This window comes from Dermacentor variabilis, chromosome 4, assembly GCF_050947875.1.
Source record: "Dermacentor variabilis isolate Ectoservices chromosome 4, ASM5094787v1, whole genome shotgun sequence".
Taxonomy (NCBI): domain Eukaryota; kingdom Metazoa; phylum Arthropoda; class Arachnida; order Ixodida; family Ixodidae; genus Dermacentor; species Dermacentor variabilis.
Window position 1 is genome coordinate 111,438,314 of NC_134571.1, and position 20,451 is coordinate 111,458,764.

At 45.3% G+C, this 20,451-nt stretch overlaps 1 protein-coding gene across 1 annotated transcript in view; it reads left to right on the forward strand.

Annotated features, from left to right (window-relative positions):
• The window catches only part of LOC142578295 (cell adhesion molecule Dscam1-like), a 204,868-nt gene that overhangs the window by 160,875 nt on the left and 23,542 nt on the right, over positions 1–20,451 (forward strand). The window contains exons 4-10 of the mRNA XM_075687693.1: positions 340–495; positions 1,512–1,814; positions 13,812–14,135; positions 15,220–15,365; positions 17,572–17,833; positions 18,857–19,018; positions 19,952–20,251. Of these exons, the coding sequence (XP_075543808.1) occupies positions 340–495; positions 1,512–1,814; positions 13,812–14,135; positions 15,220–15,365; positions 17,572–17,833; positions 18,857–19,018; positions 19,952–20,251 (1,653 nt within the window). The remainder of the gene's footprint in view (positions 1–339; positions 496–1,511; positions 1,815–13,811; positions 14,136–15,219; positions 15,366–17,571; positions 17,834–18,856; positions 19,019–19,951; positions 20,252–20,451) is intronic.

Sequence of the window (20,451 nt, forward strand, 5' to 3'; positions counted from 1 at the left end):
ACGAAGCGCTAGCAAGAAATTTAGCATTACGGTAAAAGGTAACCACGCGGACGAAGTCATCGGCTCTTCTTTTTTATTATTTATGTATTTACTTTTTATATTTTTTCGCTGAAAAGAACATGATGTTCCCTCGGTGGGAAAAATCAGGGAGATAATTAGCCTCACTTTCCGAGGTTCTAAGCTTGCACGAAGCAGCCATGTTAACGATTTGCTTGCCGACGTGCGAATTAGTTTAGGCTTGACTGCAGTCTTCGCGGCTAATCGTTCACGATTTATTGTATTTTCGTTTTTATTAATGGTGCCGTTTCTATCCTCTTCTTTTTTTATGCAACGATGCAGACGAGAATTCCAAGTACGTGGCATTTACGACCGGGGAGCTGCACGTTCGGCGTGCAGGGCCCGAAGACAGCCATCACTCGTTCCAGTGCCAGACCAAGGACACGCTCACCGGTGCTGTGGTCAGCAGCATCACGGCTGGAAAACTTGTCATTACTGGTAAGAGGCTGTGTTCTTTGGGAACTGACATTTGCCTCTCTTTGTTTTGTATGATTTGCATGTTATGGAGGCACGGAACGTCTGCATCCTTAACCAAGGACTAGTAATGAATGCATGGAAGAACGTATCATCGGCTTCAAAGCGTGCCCGCCGTGCGATATGAGGAAATCTCAAATTTTCGAGCACATTGCGACGCAACATTATCGCAGGCTGGAAAGATGAGTACCAGAGTGTGTGCTTAGCCTGAAGAAGTGTACAGCATTTACTCAGCTTGCCCAATCTGTCAATGCTTCATGACGACTTATCATTAAGATAAACGGTTCGGCATACATGCTGAAGACAACAATAACACAATAAATAAGGACGATGACTGTGTAAGTGTGCATAGTTTGTAAGTAGTCGGCAAGCAAAACGGAGTACTCCACTTTAAACCACCAAAGCTTGGATTGATTCATTCGCTCATTCATTCATGCGAGTGATCTTCCGAAAAAGCACTTACGATCAATTTATGCAGTGAATATTGCCCTTTCTTTTGACTATTTAACGGACAACACAAAATATCTGACGTGTCATAAAAAAGTAGTTCAATTGTCACTATTTCTTGGAGCTATGCTCGTTACATCACAACTCGTTCGCTAATACGAAAAATACAACCACCAGAAAGCTACGCGTTGGCGTTTATTCTTCGAATTCCAGAATTTAAGGAACCAAAACCACGATTTGATTATGAGGCACGCGGTAGCTGGGGACACTGGATTAATTTTGGCCAACTGGGGGTCGCTAACGTGTCCCCAATGCACAGGACACGGGCATTCTTGCATTTTGCCCCTATCTAAATGGGGCCGCCGCGAAGGCTTATTCTTTGTAGTCTGCACTACTATTACCGCTAACTTGTGTGTGAGTAATTTGTGAGTAGCGTACGTGTCGTCCTTGAGTTCCATTTCTTTCCCGTCTTCTCGCTTTTTCTTCCCGACTGTGAGGCGATTTGCCATCGACTCGACCTTGTCTTTTGACAGAGCCGCACTCCAGCATTCCGGCCAAGGTGATCCACTGGAGTCGCCAGGTAGAAGGACCGCAAGGCTCAGCAGTGTTCGTGCCTTGTGAGGCTCAGGGCCACCCGCAGCCTTCGTACCGCTGGTACCGCCAGTACGGCGCGCGACTGCGGCCACTGCTGCCCCTTACCGAGCCGGGTATCGTGCTCGTCGGTGGTACGCTCGTGTTCCGTCGGGCTACGGTCCAGGACAGTGCAACCTATGTGTGCGTCGTCAGCAATGGAGCAGGCGCAGAGGAAAAAAACGAGATACAGGTCCTGGTCACAGGTGAGTGGCGTTGGTTGACTCAAGCGGATGACGTTAATCAAATGGTGGCGCATCGCGCCGCAAAGATGCACCCAGCTAGAGCTTTGAAAGGCATTCGATATCACAATGCTCACGAATAACTTAAAGCACACGCGGATTTAGTAAGATTTATTATAATCTACTGGACAAAAGTGTTCTACTCCAGTGCTTCCAAAAGAACTCCGCACAGAAGGTTATCTCTGCGCCTGTCAAGTATTTAAAGTATACGCGCTGTGTGGTATCGCTGGATTCTGTGCGCGGTTTTTTTCAACTTGTGCTTCTATCGAATCATTATTCAATCAATCCAGTCAATTATCTGTCCCCGGGCCCTTCCTTCCTTGAAGGGTAACCAGCTGCAACTACCTCTTGTTAACGTCGCTGTGCTTTTATATATTCGTCACGGCCTCCGAGATTGCGCGTTCGTAGGTTGCACTCCGGCCATCTCATTCGTACGGAGAGAGCATAATATCAGTAGTGGGCGGGGCCAGCTACTTCTCCACATCGCGAAACTCGCAACAAAAGTCCTTTCATGCGTCGGAGAGGCTTTAGGGCGCTACATTACTGTTGCTGTGGCTTGGAAGAGGCAATAAAAAACGCTTCTGTGCTTCTACGTGACCCCTTCCTTGTTTTAAAACGACGACTGACTGCCTACGAGGGGCCAGGTGCATGCTGGCACATATTTATCGCTAAATGATTTTATTTTTCTATTTTTGCACATATTTACTCCTACTACGCCCATGATGGTATGTAGAAGTGGCCGATATTTGCAAGAGTTCGTCATGTGCTCAAAGCACACTGTTTACTATACTTGGCGCTTTGCGGATTATATGTATCTCCGTTATTTTGCGAGCTGGTTTCAAAGTTTTGAACGAGTCGCCCGCTGCTGTCGTCGCTTGCTTTTATCTGTGCATTCTGCCATGGCGATAGGGCGTAAAGCAAGACGTGTTGTGTAACCGTCCACAGAAAGCTGATGGAATCACTCGTTTGCTGAGATCTAGTGTATTTTAGATATAACCCCAGGTTGTTGAAATAAATCGAAGCCCCAATCTACGTTATGGCTCATAAATATGTCATATTTTGGCAGGTACACCATTGTATCTAATAATCTTATTATTTACATGTTTTTGCCACTATATGCAAAGTAACGCTTTCCAGTGCTAAGACACCAACTACATCGGGTGTCACTTTGTCATTTGATTAAAAAATTTTGAGACTTGTTTACTGAGAGGAATCAGCGTACCTCTTATTTCTCGACATTCGTCTGCAAATGGACAAACCTAAATCGCAGGGTTATGTATGCCAGTCCTAAGGCAAATGTTCAATGTAAATTTTCATTGAAATGTGCAAACGTGCAAAGAATTATTCACCTAAGCGCAGCAAGGTTTAGGGAAATAATTTCTGCTTCGGGTTAATTGAAATACGTGTGTTCTTCCGCACGAGTCTGCATGTCATTATCTGGAGCGTGCCACTGTCTCTGGGCGGAGTCGGACGAAAAATTTTGCACTAAATTGGATCTAGTACATTACCTACTATTTGCTCGTTCATTACTTTATATTTAGTTCGCACGTAATTTGTTTAGAAAAGCAAATTTGTAAACATAGCACAAGTACAGGCTCTAGATTCTACAATATCAGTGGGTAAGGATATAGAAAGCTGCGGAAAAAAAAATAACGACGCAGAAGGATTAAACGGCACAGGCAGCAAAATGTCCGAGGCAGAGATGGAAAATTGCCTAGGATATATCCAACGAAAATCTTCCCCAACACGTGAAAACACACGCAATGCTCGCATTGAGCTCTCGCGCGGTGTGCCTTCTATGGCTGCCTCCACGGGCGCCGCAGCCCTCGGCTAACAGAGATTTCTCGCGGCAGCCAGACACGCGTGCCTGATGACGCGTTGTCGCTGGTGAGCGCGCAGAATGGGGTCGTCGGACCAAAACTTGCCAGCGCGCAATCTCGGAGGCCATATATTCGTTGCCTCTCGCTTAACACCTTAACCACCCGAAGCCTGCTTATACTGTAGCCAACCGGAACTGCGTCTGGTTTAATCTTCCTGCCATTCTTTTCACTCTGTCGTCTGTCTTTCTCACTTCACTCATTTCTTATGTATGCTGATTGCATGTGGCGCTGTTTAGTATATGTTATCGTGAATGAAAATTTATCATCTTGCAACACAATGAATATTTGTGGACAAAGAATAGATTCATAAAAATCTTAAATTTCGGGCTTTTAAGCGTGCATATAAAGATGAGCAAACAAGAGTTTCGTAGTCCACAATAACATCTCAATAAACATGTCCGCCCCAAAATATGCTGAAAGATTCACTAACATTGCAGATAACATCGCCCAGAACTGCTAGAGGAAAGCATTCGGGAAACTGAAACCTGGCGCGCAAATGTATTTCGTAGCACAATTTTTAAGGTTGGATATTTGAAAATTTCTCATGCTTTGAATTTATGCGAAGAATTTGTTTCACAATTTCAACACCTGTTGCCTTAAGACAATCTATCAAAATTCTAATAAGCAATTTTTTTTAATTTTTATTTTGCGACTTGAACATTACGATGTCTCATACAGGCCTTTCTCATTTATCCCAGAAAGTCAACTGGAAGGGCTGAACACTGCTATGTGCCGCATGCTATTTAAAAAGACCTGTTCGAATGAGAAAAACGTAAATAAAGAAGGGGCAGAAACTAGGATTCATCTCTCAATCCCTCCTCTTTATTGTACAGCAATTATGATTCCAGCACTGCTGCACCTGGCGAGTTGTGTTGCTTTAGCCGGTTTAAGGTCTGTCAAAGAACATTTAGAGAGGTCCTGAACCACCCCATGGGCTTCGTGACAAAACGCAGTCCTCGCATAGCATACGCTGCTTTGAACGACTCAGCCAAATTCTGCAGTCATGGAGGTCATGTGGTTCTCGCAAGGACAGTGCGAAGTCACTCTTTTTTTCAAAGACTCTCTTTGCAACAGTTCTCCTCACTCTTTTCGACGCTGCTATATTTAGTGATGCCCGTGCGCGGCGGTCCTTGTGCAACAGGTCACATCAAACAAGAAGGGTGCTTGGACCAGTGCTCTGCGTTCTACTGTTAGTGGTATATTTATTGCCGCAGTTTTTTCAACCTGCTGAAGTAAGCGAGCATCTGCGTTTCGAATTTCGATCATAATTGCGTACTCCCGTAAGTACGACTATCGTGCAATCGGTGACTGTCATCGGCGGACGTTCAGCAGCATCTGCCCGCTGTAGGAATCAAACTTTAGCCGCACCTGTGGCGCAGCCAGGGCGTGGCACAACAAACACGTGCCCTTCCCCGTTCCCTCCCCGAGTCAAATGGGTGCTTCCCCTCCCCTCTCCGAGAATTTCTGGCTACGCCACCGTGCCGCACTTCTTATCAGTGTCGTAGCCGTCAGATCGCCAATTTCGTTAGTTCTGCACACTTAGCTTGCCTCGAACCACGCAAAAATTAAGGTCACACCACCCGTTTGCGCTGGCCTCTCCTGGCTAGGAGCCTTGGCAGACTTCGCGCTGCAATGAGCTGTTGCACGAAATTCCCACTTTGGATGTGGCTTCTATCCGTTGGTGAAGTTGCTGCAGGATACACCTCGTCCGCATGACGTGACACGGCAAGAATGGAAAACACGAGGGTGAGCGCTTACGCGAGCCCTATCGCGCGCACATATATTGACTACAGCTGCATGTAGATGCGTCTGCAGCGCAGCGTAGATACCGCGCGCAGCGCGAGGTGCCGCGACGAGCTCGCTGCGGCTTGCTAAAAACTATCACGTGCTCTCAGTGATATATGTGGGTAGTATGTTTCAAGGCCGGAGCGCAAACGTCTGACAAAAAGGTCGTCTGCTACCCGAGTCTCACACCCTCGAAGTGTTTCGCCATGATGGTAGAAGCTTGCTATGTCAGGAATCCTTTCAAAGCGAGACCGGAGTGTGGCCTCAATCGCTTAGATGATGTGTGCACTGCCGATGAACTAGCACGAGTCAATGTGAAGTTTTATCGGCCCTGGGAAATCGTACGAGTATCGTAGATATAAGTGCGAAGGCAAATCTGTTTCTCGTGTCGGTGCGAGAATAGCTACGCGTAGCTTTCTAGTACACTGTAGCACATAAAATGCATTAGACATCGTTAACTCAACCGTGCACTTGGCTAAGTTTGGCACGTCGCAGGCGCCCAAATCGGACGTAGTGGCGTCTATGTGAACTTCCAAAGTCAAACTGAAACTGCGCGACATGGCGACGTTCAGTAGGCGGATCATTGTTGCGCCACCTCGCTCCAGCGTGGTCTTCGTAGTGCAAGGCATTGAAAAAATTAGCGGAAGCACCGTGAAGCGAAGGAGATCAAAGGTGAACTTGGATTACAAAGAACTCGGCTTCCGTTATACGAAACGGAGTATTTTTTGCTGCAAATCACATTTTTAAGCTAGTCAAATGCATTTCTCGAATTCGTTAAACATCCGTTAATACTCCTTTGCGGTTAGCGACATGCACAGATGACTGATGAGCACTTCACAAACAATTAATAGCCACAGAAACAGTTATCGCCCACTTTCTTAAACCTATACCTACACCAACTATATATTCCAGTTTGTCATTTTGTTAAAAATAATCACGTTTCTCTTATTATTCATTGCTGCTAAACTCCATTCCTACGTGCGGTCACATTTCCCAAAATGCATCTCTTTAGTCTAACAAACCTTTTCCGCTCAGATTCAGTGACCGTTTTCAAAGGTTCTTGTACATTACTGTCCTTGCTAGTAAAAATAAACCAGGGCCATTTGAACCATAAAGCGCAAATCACGTGCTATCCTTGTGATACCAAAGCGCGCATAAACACAAAAATAGTGAAGCACGTGTAATGGCGGAGAATCACAGTCTTCAAGAAAGTCGATGTCGGCAAATACTTTTGATGCTTTGCTTCATATTAAAAAAAGAAGAACATCAAATCTGAGAAACGAAACAAACAAATTGAACTAGGACAGTCGCTCAAATTTTCTTCCTTCCATTTAGGGTTTCCGAATGGATTTTACTGTCGCTTGAAATTCACCGTCCAAAGCATCGTACCATTATCTTTTTGAAAACGACTAGCGTTGTTCAAAGACTTTGCATTTCTTCAGCCAGCACTATTCCTTTCATTAATTATACCTTCAAGTCCTTCTGGCAATGCAGAGAAAGGCGGGCAAGCTACACAGTACAAACCAGTACACACTACACGGTACAAACTTTGGAAATAAGGAATCAAAGTGGAACAAAAGTTCAAGACAAATGCACAAGCCAAAAGCCAAGGGAAGCCAAAAGTGTCTAATCAGAGATTACGGGAAAAAAAGGGAAAACAATGTAATTAAAAAGCAGTAGGAGGGGCTCAATATTTATTGTAACAATAATCGTGAGATATCTTGAGTACATTACTTCGCGTTTCCAATTCATAGTAGGAGAACACAGCACGTGTCTCAATTATTATTTATGTAAATTTGTCCCTTGTAGATCTGCGCTCGCAAGTGCGTCATATTTTTTTTTCTTTTTGTCGACCCACCGTTGTAAGGCTCCAGAAAGATTATTGAGAAAAAGCTCCCTGCGCCACATCATCTATGGCGGCGGTATTATCAGCAGCGCGCTTGTTTTGATCTTCGTATAGCTTCTCGAACATCTACATCAACGACTGAGCCATATTATCGCTCACTCCACTCCAATATTACCCTACTTTTAAATATCGGCGCAGTTTCGTGTTTCCGCCCTTGAGGAGACTTAGGATGGTGAGATAAATGGTGTTAGTGCACAACTAACCGAATATTATATGTATATCGGCTTTTGTTAAGACCATATTTGCCTTCAGGTCGCTTTTGGAAGCGCTATTCATTATTCTTTTTGTCATTGCACGATAAAAGGCAATAAGTTATTTTCAGTCGTGTATTTTTTCGAATAGCAACTTAAAAAACCATCGAGCATTAACTCTGAAACCTTTAGCGCTCTAGAGCAGCGTGGCCGGTAAAGGCAATATTACAACATTCCCCCCGTTTTTTGTCATTTCTCTAGTAGTTTCTAATGTTTGTCTGTTTTCTTTCCTGCAGGGTTTAAATGAATGTTTTGGGTAAACGCTAAATATATCTACGAAAATATTTGCCTAGATTAGAAATACAAGTTAGAAAAGAAAGTAACCTGCAGCGCCCTATATTTTTCGAACAATTTGACGCCACCTTTATAGCTAACCGGCAGAAGAACGCACAATGCACAAACATGTGTGAACATTTGTGCACGCTATATTCCTTGGTAGCTGCGTTTAATAGACATTTTCTTGTTACCAAGGATTGTAGCTTAAACCTTGTCTTTGGCCACAAATGTTTTAAAGCGATTCCGTTTAGTGTTGCTGGGTGACTGAAAGGGGCCATTGAAGTGGATTACTTTTAGACGGAAATAACCTGTCCATAGTTTTGTAACGCACATTATGGGAGAGCAAAACGAACATTCTTTGCCCTTCTCTGCGATTGGCTGAGGCTCACAGGGCCTAGACGGGTCGTCTAGGCCAGTTTCGCATCATCTGCACCGATTGAAGTGATGTTCTCAGCGTCGGGGTTTATAACCGAGAGCCTCACTCATCGGGTTGTGGAAAACCAAATATAATACGTGTAATGGAGTTTAGAATGAAGGTAAGCGCCGAGTTGTTAATATCCTTCTTGTTTTGTAGGACTAAAGACACGGACTTTGGGTTGAGTAGACGTTACGCCATTGGTGCGTAGCAACACGGGCACGAAATAAATACATTCTACGGAAACGCTCGTAGCGGAGGCTTAAAATTGACGCATGTAGCTTTAAATCAAGTTCAGCTGGTTGCTGAAATACTGGTTTAAAGCTCCATAGTTTGTAGGATAAAGGAACACAGGACATTCGTATATTTAACTTGGACATAACCTTAACATAGAGAAAAGGAGTGCACTCGATCAACTGCCTTGCTTACGTGAGCAACTTCTATGTGCAGTTATGGAAAGTGGTGTGTTCCAACGTCCACATCTATCACGTCAAGTCAGTTGTACTTTCTAAGTCACGCGCAAAAAATGGGTAAAATAATACAGCATCCGCCAACTCCACTGTGAGAAATGAGAGGCTTGTTATTACTGCTGGCATTAAGTTATTAGAACCCATGGCCTTCAGGTTTATATTGTTTTCTGAATCGGTAAGACGTGTCCACGTAATATGCTTCTCGGCAAAGTTGTGTACGTTGGTTTGCGCAGAAAAATAATTTCCGGGGGTAGCACTGGATAGAGTAAAAAATATTGGATCTTTACATGGCCTGCTAAAACACGGGCAATGAGAAGCTGTGCCAGTTGCAAATTTCATGTGCGCCAATGGACTCGAGCAGAAAATTGATGTTCTCGCTACGAGAATGATTGCTAGAGCGGGCAAAAGCAAAAACGACTGTTTTAATTAATTTTCTCAAGTTTAAAACTAATGGCGCAAAGATAAAATTCACCTTATTCTCCGCGGGGGGGAGGGGGGGAGGGGGATATCCCACGCTGGCTCAACTCAGCGATCGAACAAGAAAAGAAGCTCAGCGTTACAAAGAAAGTCATTGCGAATTAAAAAAAATATCTTTCACTGTTCTTTAAGTAAAAATAACCAGTAGCGATCAGGCCTTCATCAATTTATTACTTCGCTTTTGAATACCTGCCTGCCTGGCTTCCAAGTTCTGTATCGATTTTAGGTTCTGCAATGAAATTTTACATTTATTATATTCCAAACCGCCTGATATAAACCGAAGAGATCAATAAGCGTTGATATTTTTTTTATGCCTGCTGCCATGTTCACTAATGCATTGCAGGAGACTAAGGCAATTATTTAGCAATATTCTCGGTGGGCTAAAGGTATGCGGCTTCTTGCTCTTTGGCCAAATATTTTACCGCTCTTAGAATGATGTTCTCAGTACTTCAACATTTATTGCTATGTTGTCTTAGCCAGCCTATTACATGTTCTGCCTGCTTTAGAGCCGGCAATTTGCTTTGCGTGAAGAAGTATATAAAAACGCTATTGCTTAAAAAACTTTGGTGTTTTGAAACTGATGACAGTATGCTTAAAAGAAAAGACGAGAATGTATTATTAAAAATTGTCCATCTTCGCTTTAGGTAAGGTTGTTGACCCCGATACAAGCTGCAATTTCTTTCTGCAAGTGTCTAAAGAGTTCGAAGATGTATATTATGGAGAATTATGTGAAAATTGACTACTATAAGGAAAATTTGCCCTATGACGAATATTAAGCCACCTTCATCGAGAAAGCGAGACAACTTTAAAATTATTTTGACTTTTGATATGCATCGCGGGACTGTAAGAGCCTCCATTTTTCCCTTTGAATGTTAGGCAAGCTCCCTGTGCTATCCTAACATGTAACGTTATCGTTGAGATGCTGCTCTGTTCGTCAGTTATTCAGGCACTGAAATAACAGACAAACATACAAGATGATGTCCACAGCCTAATTTTCATGCTGTTCTATCGCAGCATCTGTACTTTGGCGTCTATATGCCAGAATGCCCTCAACCTGAACGGTGATTACATAGCTCAACTGAAGGCCAGCCTTGGGCTGTATCGGAGGGTCACTTCGTCGTGCTTATGCACAGCGGAAGACGCTGATCGTGCGCAGACTTTGCTCTGGCCGAAGCCGCAGAAACACCGCTTGGTGAGCGATAAGGAATCGCATCACGTGCTGCTGACCAGCGCCTGAGCGCCTTGTCCGTCCTACATGTCCCCCTTTTAGTCCGTGTCTTCGTAGCGCTCTTTTATGCGAAGCATACTAGCCGCACAACCACGCTCTTCCTTGCTGCGCCGCGCGCGGCCGCGTAGCTACCATATGACGTCATAACAGCTGCAAAGCTGACGCTTAAGCTGCGCCTTCAAGAGTGGAACGCGACAGCGTTCCCGTCGACCCGCCAAAGGGTGTAAGACAATGGGCTACGGCGCAGCGACTATGCGCCCCACATCGGACGCGGTGAGCGTCGAGCAACGCAGCGTTCGGCGCGACAACGAAATGTGCGCCTGAGCAAGCGACGCACGCCTGAGCCGACGCCGACGACACCGGCTTTTCTGCGACACGAGCTCCTTAACGCTGTCGCGTTAAAATAAAGGCTAGTATGCTTCGCATCCTGGGCTTAACCTTAGCTAAGCCACAGCCATTTTTTTTTCTTCAACTATGCTGACCACGTGTTTGCTGGGCGTTAAGTCAATATTTTCGGTGCGAGTGCATTTCTACGTTTTAGAAAAGAGCGCTTGCACTAAACAGAATCGGTAGAAAGGTCATCACTAAGAAAAAAAGCTCGTCACCTACTGCGTATAGTGCACCATTTTGCCGCACTTTCTGGTGCTTCTCTCGCTTCCTGATACTACCCGCTATGGCAGCGCAGAACATCTTCAAGATAAGTTATGCGTCCATTTCATGGACGTGTTAAACTTCTACGAACGTTCCAGGTGTCCTTCTTTTCTTTTTCTTTTTGTAGGGATATACTACTCATCCATTATGACACGCATAATTATGCAGGCAGTCGTAACGGTGGGATTCGAACATTTCTGCATACAGACGAAAACCATTGATTTCGAAAAGTGCACTGCTCCCACAGACTACTTTCACGAACACGACTGTACGTGCTTGTATTGCAAGGTGAAAAGACAAGTGTCGAAAGCCCGTAGCAGGTGCAGGCGTATAATGTAAACCTTTCACCGAGTTTGGTTATTATAATCATTATTAGGTGACATGATCAAGAGGTAACAAGCACGAAGGTGCACAAGAAGACGCCTTTGAACCCAATTCTACAGATGTTTGAATTCGAAAGTGGCGTATACATTCATGATTTAGGTACGAAAAAGAAATTTCAGCAAGCGGAAGTACCAGGGTAGTAGAGCGTCTCTATAACCAGGTTTCAAGTATTCCCACCTTTCAGAAAGGCGCGACGGGAGACTATAAGATGTGCAAAATATGTGTTTGCGTACATTATTTTTAGACGAAATTTCTTTACCAGCAGTCTCGCAAAACTAGTAGAGCTGATTTGATGTGCTGAGGTGGTGGACTATCTGTAGTTCAGATGTGAGACCTGAAAGCTGCAAATGGCGCGCTAACAAAAGTTTAAGGATCTACGCTTAAGCCACTCTCCTTGCTGCCCGTGATCCCTAAGATCTCAAAAAGTTACGACAACGCAGCGTTGCCCGTTTATTAATACGCGTCACTCCTATAGCTTCAAACAACATATAACTACATGGCATGAAAACATCGCATGACTTTGAGAACAGGAGACGCATGTCCCTCTCTGAGCGGGCTTAACGGCAAATTCTTGAAAGGTGTGAAATTTATGAGCACACCTTTTAAAGGACGTTCGGGCATAGGAGCCAAATGTCACCCGACTATTTCGCATCAGCTTGCAAAACCTGTGCAGCGCAAGTGTGTGGCACAGACAGCATAAGAACGATTTAGGGCACTCGCTGTAATCGAAAGGGACAACGCTCCAAGAAAACGTCATTTTATAATTAATTACGGCGTTATGTTCCTTTTTAACACTAATCACTTACGCACGAGAATCTTTGCGAGTCTGGCCCTGTTCTCTCTCTCTCTCTCTTTTCTTTTCTTTAGTTTACCTAACGGTATTACCGCTTGAATAGAAACACTTGCATGCTTTGCGTGTCGGTTCGAGTTCTGAGTTCCTCTGTGATGCATTTCGCATAACCGTCCTTCTTAGACTAAACCCCTTTTTTTTTCCTTTTTCGCTGTCACGCTGAACACATTACTAATAATATTTGACTTTTGGAAAACCTGAACAAAAAAATTAAAGGCGTGAATTTAGGCGCAGCACTCCTAGAGGCGCCTCCCTTCAACACATTTTTTCTAAAAAGCTCCTCCGGCACGAGTGCGCCAGCATACTATTTTACTTGCTATCTTTCATCCTTGGTGCATTTGAATTTTTTGTTTCAGTTTCTGTGAGATTATTACCGGCCTCCTCTAAGTGAAGTTTCCTTCAATACTTTCTTTCGGGTACGGTCGCATGCACCTTGCACATTTTGTTATTTTGGTTCAGCGAAACATAGATTAGCACCTAAAGAAAACAATTACCGAGTATCGTTCATTCAATATCCAATTTACTTGGGTTGTGTGAGAGCATTAAGAGAATTATAACGTGGTTCTGAGCACGCAATATGTGGCGCAACATAAATTAGCTTATTATTGTTACTGATTTACTAATCAGTAACGTAGGGTGCACTGATAATGTGTTTATCTGATGGTTTCAATAAACAGGTAATAAGCACCAGGTATGAATAGAAATTACGTCTCCGATACGCTTGATATTTCGAATAAAATAGAAATTATTGAAAGTGTACGCAAACGCAACTTAGCACCGCTGGAAGCAGAGTGCAAGACAAGAAGCAGAGTCGTACGTGTAACGCGTCCAGCAATTCACCAGATGAGCTACAGCGGCGGCTGTAGCTTATCATCCAGTGTTACAAATATTTATAGAGGCGTTTTGTTATTTCCTATTACTTTCTACTGCCCTCAATAAAAGTTCGGTTGAAATGCAGTGGTATGTCGTGTATGATCTTCGCAAGGACGCCTTCTTGGGTACTTCTTCATACGTATTAAAGCTACCACTGGGAGTCTTATCCAGCGCCGCTTAACAATAATGCCTGCGAATGATGCTTGAGGATAATGCTTGCATCCTTTAGACCTGAGTCGTTCTATAATGCGCGGTCCTAGCGACAGGGACCTACAGTGAACTCCAATAAGGTACTTCAAGGCATTCTGGCTGCAAAACTTGAGACCCTTGCTCTGCGAAGAGCGAGAAGAATGATGGAAACGCATAATGCTCAACAGCTATCAAGTGACGTTTCACGCCAATCATTGAGCTTTCCATCACGTGGAAAGCTAGCTTTTCTTTTGTTCACTTGTATGTTACTACACTGGTGCAATCGTATGCGTTCTCTCCGATCCCTGCTGCTTCGCTTCCCGCAGAACCCCTGGAAGTACAAATGTGGCCCAGAACCCGAGAGGTGCGGTCGGGCGACTCGCTGACGCTCAACTGCAGCGTCTCCGGCTTTCCCGTGCGATCGGTCACATGGTCCAAGGACGGACGGCCGATCCTGGGTCCCTCGGCTGCGGGAGCCGCAACGTCGGCCGGCAGCGGCAGCGCTGCATCACTGTCGCGGCGCGTGCTGATGCTCAACAGGTACGCGCTGAGGATACAGGCGGCGCAGAGCGACGACTCCGGCGTCTACCAGTGCCACGCGACGAACGAGAGGGACTCCTCGCAGGCGCACGCCTACGTCCACGTCAAGTGTGCGTGAGCGTTTACTTGACCTGCACGGATACTGTCGTTGCCGCAGGGTTGCAAACCTTGGGGTTCAAGCTCTTTTTGTGACATCGCTTTTATAGTGAGCGTTAATTGACTAACACAGAGTGAGTGGGCCAAATTGACGGGACAATGTTCCTCAGATCATATTTACGTCCAAACAGCCTAATCTTTCAATGCACTTGAATGCCTATCGTCCAAGGGAAGATCTGCCGAGAATGCCACGTCACGCAAACGTGAAAATATCCCAGGAAGTAATCGATCGAGAGTGCAGGCTTCTGCTCTTGAATACAGCGAGGATATTTAGTACCGGTTTACGTGCATCTGGTTGATCGATTAAAGGGCGCACGTGAGGCCAAATAGAAAGATTAAGGAAACAAAAATTCAATGAGCGCTTCTGTAATTATAAGGCAGCCGCGATAGAAAGTACAGCTTAGGCAGATATGCGGTTGCTGCATAGACGGATCGGCACAGCACAACAAGAAGCCTGTAATCATTTGTGACGTGTGGGGATCATTTGCGAAGTGCACTCCGCCTGATCAAGGCATATAAATATTAATGTCTCTAGCTGGACTACCTTATAAGCTGGTTCTAAATTTAACGCTGGTCTATCTGCACATCCTGTGAATGCACAATAAGTAGCCATTGAAAAAACAATAGAGATGCCTATTGCAACCTGTACGCCACCGGAAACGAAGTAGGGGCGTCGCTTTTCTGCTGGATAATTTCTCCTCACTCCTGACAAATGAACAGCCCCATAATTCGTTCTAATTGCAGGGTAGCCATGCCCCTTCCCTTTCTAACTGTTTCCGATCTGCATAATGACTGTCTACGAGCCCCCCCCCCCCTTCTTTTTTTGTTTCTTGCTAGACAGCCCAGTTCATGGTGATCGTTGACTGCCCCGAAAGGGATCCATCCCTTTCGCGGCATAGAAGCTCCAAACACCCGGTCCGCCTGATTCGCCAAAGTGTCGCCCACTAATGGGCTTTAGATAACGAGTCATTTTCTTGAATGGCGCTGGTATAGGCAAAATAGAGCAACTTTCTATGAATGCGTGCCTCCTTTGTGCAGCGGAACCACCCGTGCTGGTTTCCCACTTTGACGATATCGTCGTGCGGCGGGACGAGCCAGTGTCCCTCCGGTGCGCAGCCACAGGAACTCCACTGCCCCAGATAACGTGGTCTATTTATGACGTCCAAGTTCAGGACTCCAGCCGAGTAAGCAACGCCTGCTATACTCTTGTGGCGTTTGCAAAAACTTCTTGTCTGATTTGAAGGAAACCTATGTTTGCGACAGAACGAACCGAGAGAAAGAAAAGAGAAATTGAAAGGTTCCTTGTCGTTGAGTGAAAGATATGCAAGAACGAATAAATAAATTAAGAGCCTTGAGATGGGGAACCAGTCTCTTCCAAGAAAAACGTAAAGGTTGCAATGAACAGCCGCTTTTACCGTTTTTCGAGTCGATTATAGCCGTTTTCCGCGCGTGCCACCTAATCCATCTTATAACCTCGCTTCTTCTCTCGCTACTCTTGAAGACGTCGTGTTTGAACGTTGTGGTAAAAAAAAAAAAAACATTGCAAAGAGATGCGCCGTACAGCACCCTGAAAAGTTGTTTCGCAGCGCCATATTGCATGAGAAAGTGGCAAACATGACACAAGGTAGAGCATTTGGACGACACACTGTAATGTGTTCCCTTTCCTGGATACCCTGCTGCTGAAAGATTTAACAAGAGTGCGACATTTTATCCCAACTGCACAAGCATACTTATTACATATTGTAATATCTGCATACGTAACCAGTCGCCTACTACGAGAGGCATCGGCATGCACAACTAGTCGAAATTGGGAGCAAGCTTGAAGTTTAAAGAAGCGAAAAGTGCTGAAAATCTACCCCTGACGCTAATGTGAGTGCTCTTGGTGGTTAGTTCATCTATTTGGCAGTGGTCCGCCAATAAAATTTAAAAAGGGGGCAAGCATCAGCTTGATATATTAGAGGATTCCAGAAAATTGTAGGTTTCACTGATTTCTAAACTGCTGGAGCACATTACACGGACGGTAAGAACTGAAGTTGAATGCAGTTTTACCACAACAACAACAAAAATAGCTGTTAAATTGCACAAATAAAAATAATATGCATAGGCTAAACATGCGGATTTCGTTCATATCCAGCATTAGTTACTACTAGTTGGTGAGGCAATGATCTCAATAAATACTTTAAAAAATTGAGTATGACAGGAGCAACTTATTCTAAATGGAAATCTTGCATCCAAATAACGCGGACAAGTAAAGCTGTAGTGAGGTTTTTTTTTTTTTTGCGCTCTTACGCAGTCAGTTTTCCTTACCGAATTCAAATTCAGCGTACAAGGAAAATTCAACACGTATGCAGCAAAAACCTTATGAGGTGCAGATGTGCTGCACTCTACGTTATCTGCCTGTTTCTTTACTTGCCAGTCATTTGCCTTACATTTATGCAGTGCCCACTACATGTTTCGGTGTGATGCAAGGTTCTTAAATGGGTCCTGACGCAGTTTCGCAATATCATTACGCAAATTACGGATAAGGCGAGTACTGATTAGCAAGGGATTGTAGGAACGATCTGGTGCTTACCTGAAGAGCGCCTCATCTGAAAAATTGCGGCCGCGTAGTTTCGCCAGAACTGTGCCAGCCGCACGAAAGTTAATGATTACCTGGAAACGTCCCTCATTAAACGAAGTGTCTGTCTATCCCGCTGAGTGCGCCGACATCAGGCATTACAATGGTTGTACTGGCGAGTTTAACCCCTATTGCAAGACGCATGCTTGGTTGGGCTGTAGCGGTGGAAAGCAAGGAACGTTATAAACGCTGCAAAGTTTGGTCGCCCTGTTTCTCGAAAGGTTGTAACGAGCAGTTGGCGTGACGCAAGAAACATGAAGAGTTGTAAAATGTCGTTGCTGTTCAAAGGCAGGAGAAGGAGTTTAATTGCTGACTTGAGCACGAAAGGCTCCAAGAGTACACAATGCTCATTTCATGCAGCTTGCCTCGAAGTTTTTTTTTAAGTTTTCCTGTGGTTTTATCTCTTTTGCTTCACATGGTGGCACCATATAAAGTACTAAAGGGCAAATTTAGAAAAAAAAATTAGAGGCGCCATGGACAACATGGGGGAAATTGCTTGTACTTACCAATTGAATTGAAGAAATTATAAATAATGGAAATGAATACGAATGAAAAAACAACTGACCGCCGGTGGGGAACAATCCCATGTGTTCACATTACGCGCGCGATGCTCAGAACACCCAATACAAAAGTAAAATAAAATAAAGACCTAAAAAAGCGGACGCATGCGAAGTGAATGCCGCAGAGAACACGCTCGTGCGTCCGAGGTGTACAAACACATAAGCAAGACGTGGCAGCATCATTTGGTGGTCTCGGGTGGCGGCGCCTCGCAGGTTCGTGTCGGCGACTACGTGAGCCGGGATGGGTCCGTGATCAGCTTCGTAAACATCACGAGAGTCAGGCCCGAAGATGGCGGCGCCTACCGCTGCGAGGCGTCCAACGAACACGGTTCGGACGCCCACTCCGGTCGGCTGAACGTGGTCGGTCCACCAGCGGTGCACACGATGCCTAATCGAACAGTAGTGGCGGGACGCAGGGCGATGTTGCATTGCCCCTACTCCGGATTTCCCGTGACAAGGGTCGTCTGGCGTAAAGGTGAGTGCATTAAATACACCGCTCAGCGACAGAACAGCGTGCGACGCACGAACAAGAGCGATGTATGCTGGAAAAGTTTATACCTTGGCACCAGGTGATCGTCAGTGATGTCCGAACGAAGGGTCAGGACCGGATTTGCATATATAGAGCATAAGGCGAACAAATAATCAATTAGAAGCGGGTGTGACGCTGTTAAAATGTATTTGACAATAAATAGAGGATGTAATGTTTTCAGAGCTCTAAATGCTATGCAAGTAAGAGCACACGAGTGAATTATACATTTTCCATAACTGCAAGAAATCTAGGTGGCTCAATCAAAGGAGCTTACGTTTCATCTAAATGAGTATGAAGTTATCCGTGGCTTTAATGCCGCGCCACGTAAACACCAGCCAGGCCAAACCACAATGATTCTGGAATAAGCATAAATTAAGCAAAATTCCTTCCCTTACGTTCGTGTGATCTATAAATTATGGACTAGAGTTATATATCGAGCAACCTTCTTAATTTCAGTGTGACGGGAACAGAACTTTAATTAGACGAATAGCTAATTTTACGCAGCTGGGGTCTAAATTCACCACTTCCCTGTAAGGCCTCCAGTGCGGCAATCCCCGAACTACACTGGCGTTTCTCGAGAGAGACCAATATAACTATAAAAGTGGAGAGGCCTCTTCACTTTCATGGGTATTTACAAGGACGCAAGTATATGCAAGCTAAACATGATTCCGCTAAGCCTGCGGTGTTCACTACCGTGGCGGTGCATTTGGAATAGCGAGCGCAACTCGACACATGATATTACGAGCATGCAACCTGGCAATAGATAATTTTATGTGACGAAAGGCAATATGAAACCCAGGACCTTATTATTCAGAGAATTAGAAGCAGCCTAAGTTGTTTGATGACGAATCTAAGCAAAGTGTAGGGGCAAAGCATTCAGGCATAACTGACAGTCTTTTTTTTTTCAACGTGCGCACGCTTTAAGATAGCTCACCATAGGAGAAGGTTTCAGCCTTCGTATTACCGCAGACGGGAAAAGCCTGCCCAGCAGTAAACGCGTGATGCCGTACCAGAACGGCTCCCTCGTACTGGAGACCGTAAGCCGCAAGGACGACGAAGGGCGCTACTCCTGCACGGTACGCAACGAGCATGGCAGCGAAGCCCGGAACCACCTCTACCTCAGGGTCCTCGGTAAGTCCGCACGTCGTATTAATTTCAAACCTAGTCGCGTTCAGGCACTTAGAAGTAAAGGTACGCGCCACTCACTGTACACGTCGCATTGTATACATTCTTATTTACCGAAAAATGAAGCTTCGCACTCGAAAGAAGCGAAGAAAATGTGAGAAGCGCAAGTGGTCACCAATCACGTACTCTGTTTAGTATCCTACGTGTTTGTTGCTTGTGGTAGTCAGTTTTAGTCGATTCGTCATTTGGTGAAAGACGATATCAAATGCTTGATACGTTGAGCGCACTGCTTCGTTTTCGTCCTATTTCAAAATTTAGCTGTGTCAAAAAGGTAGCCGTCGGGAAATACTCGTAGATAATTTCTCCACAATGGGCTACAGTTTGCAGCTGGACGCACCCCCGCTGCTCTCTATTCCCTGCCATGTAGATTCGTTCGGCTTGAGCCTCCTGGGGAAGCAATGTTGCTGGCTTAAATAACCATATTGAAAGAGGAACAGCTCTTGGAATCTCGGAGCGAAAATTGAAGCAGGGGCGATCTGTAATTTGTATGCATTCTAACTGGAATCATATGTAGATGCGGCTGGCGTGAGAGCATGCCTTCTATGACAAAATCCAGAATCTATTCCCGAAATGCTAGACAGTTCTCAATATCGACCATAAACCTGACCTACTGTGCAACCCGCAGTAATTTTTTGGAGGTAGCCGCGCAGAAAACTAGATAGGCAAATGGCGAACGCCCGCGCTGAGTACATTCAGCGCTCTGTGCGCATATCTGCCACTTCTCTATCCCATGTTTCTCGCGGTTACCTTCAAAGATGCTGCCTTAGCAACTAGCTCGGATTGAGGCGCACAACGCCTCTATTCTTTCGGGAACGCGAATGACTCTTCATCTGTCCTCCTTTCTTTCCCATCCCTCCCGGCACATGCGGTTTCCTACAGTGCCACCCTCGATCACGCCCTTCTCGTTTCCGGAGAAACCTCAGCTGGGCTCTCGCGCCAGCGTCACCTGCAGCGTGCCCGACGGCGACCCGCCCATACGTCTGTCGTGGCTTCGCGACGGCGTGCCCTTGGACTCGTCCCCGTCGGCCGGAAGGGAAGGCGTCTCGTTTGGTCACGTGGACGACTTCATCTCCACACTGGTGTTTAAGTCCCTGCGCGAGGAACACACGGCAGTGTACACCTGCCTGGCTGCTAACGAAGCCGCCGCTGTCAACTACTCCGCGCCGCTCGTTGTCTATGGTGAGTGCAGATCGAACGCTCTCTCCCAACTGAGTCTTGAACGCTGCAACACCGTGGAGCATTACACTAAACACAAAAGAGAGCAATTTGCACCTGAGTGATGCTAATTATGCTCTATCACCGTTAAAGCTGTCGTATCTAAAGATAAGGAAACGCCAACTACCGCATTCCACTTAGAGCGTCCCGAGTAAATTTACGTC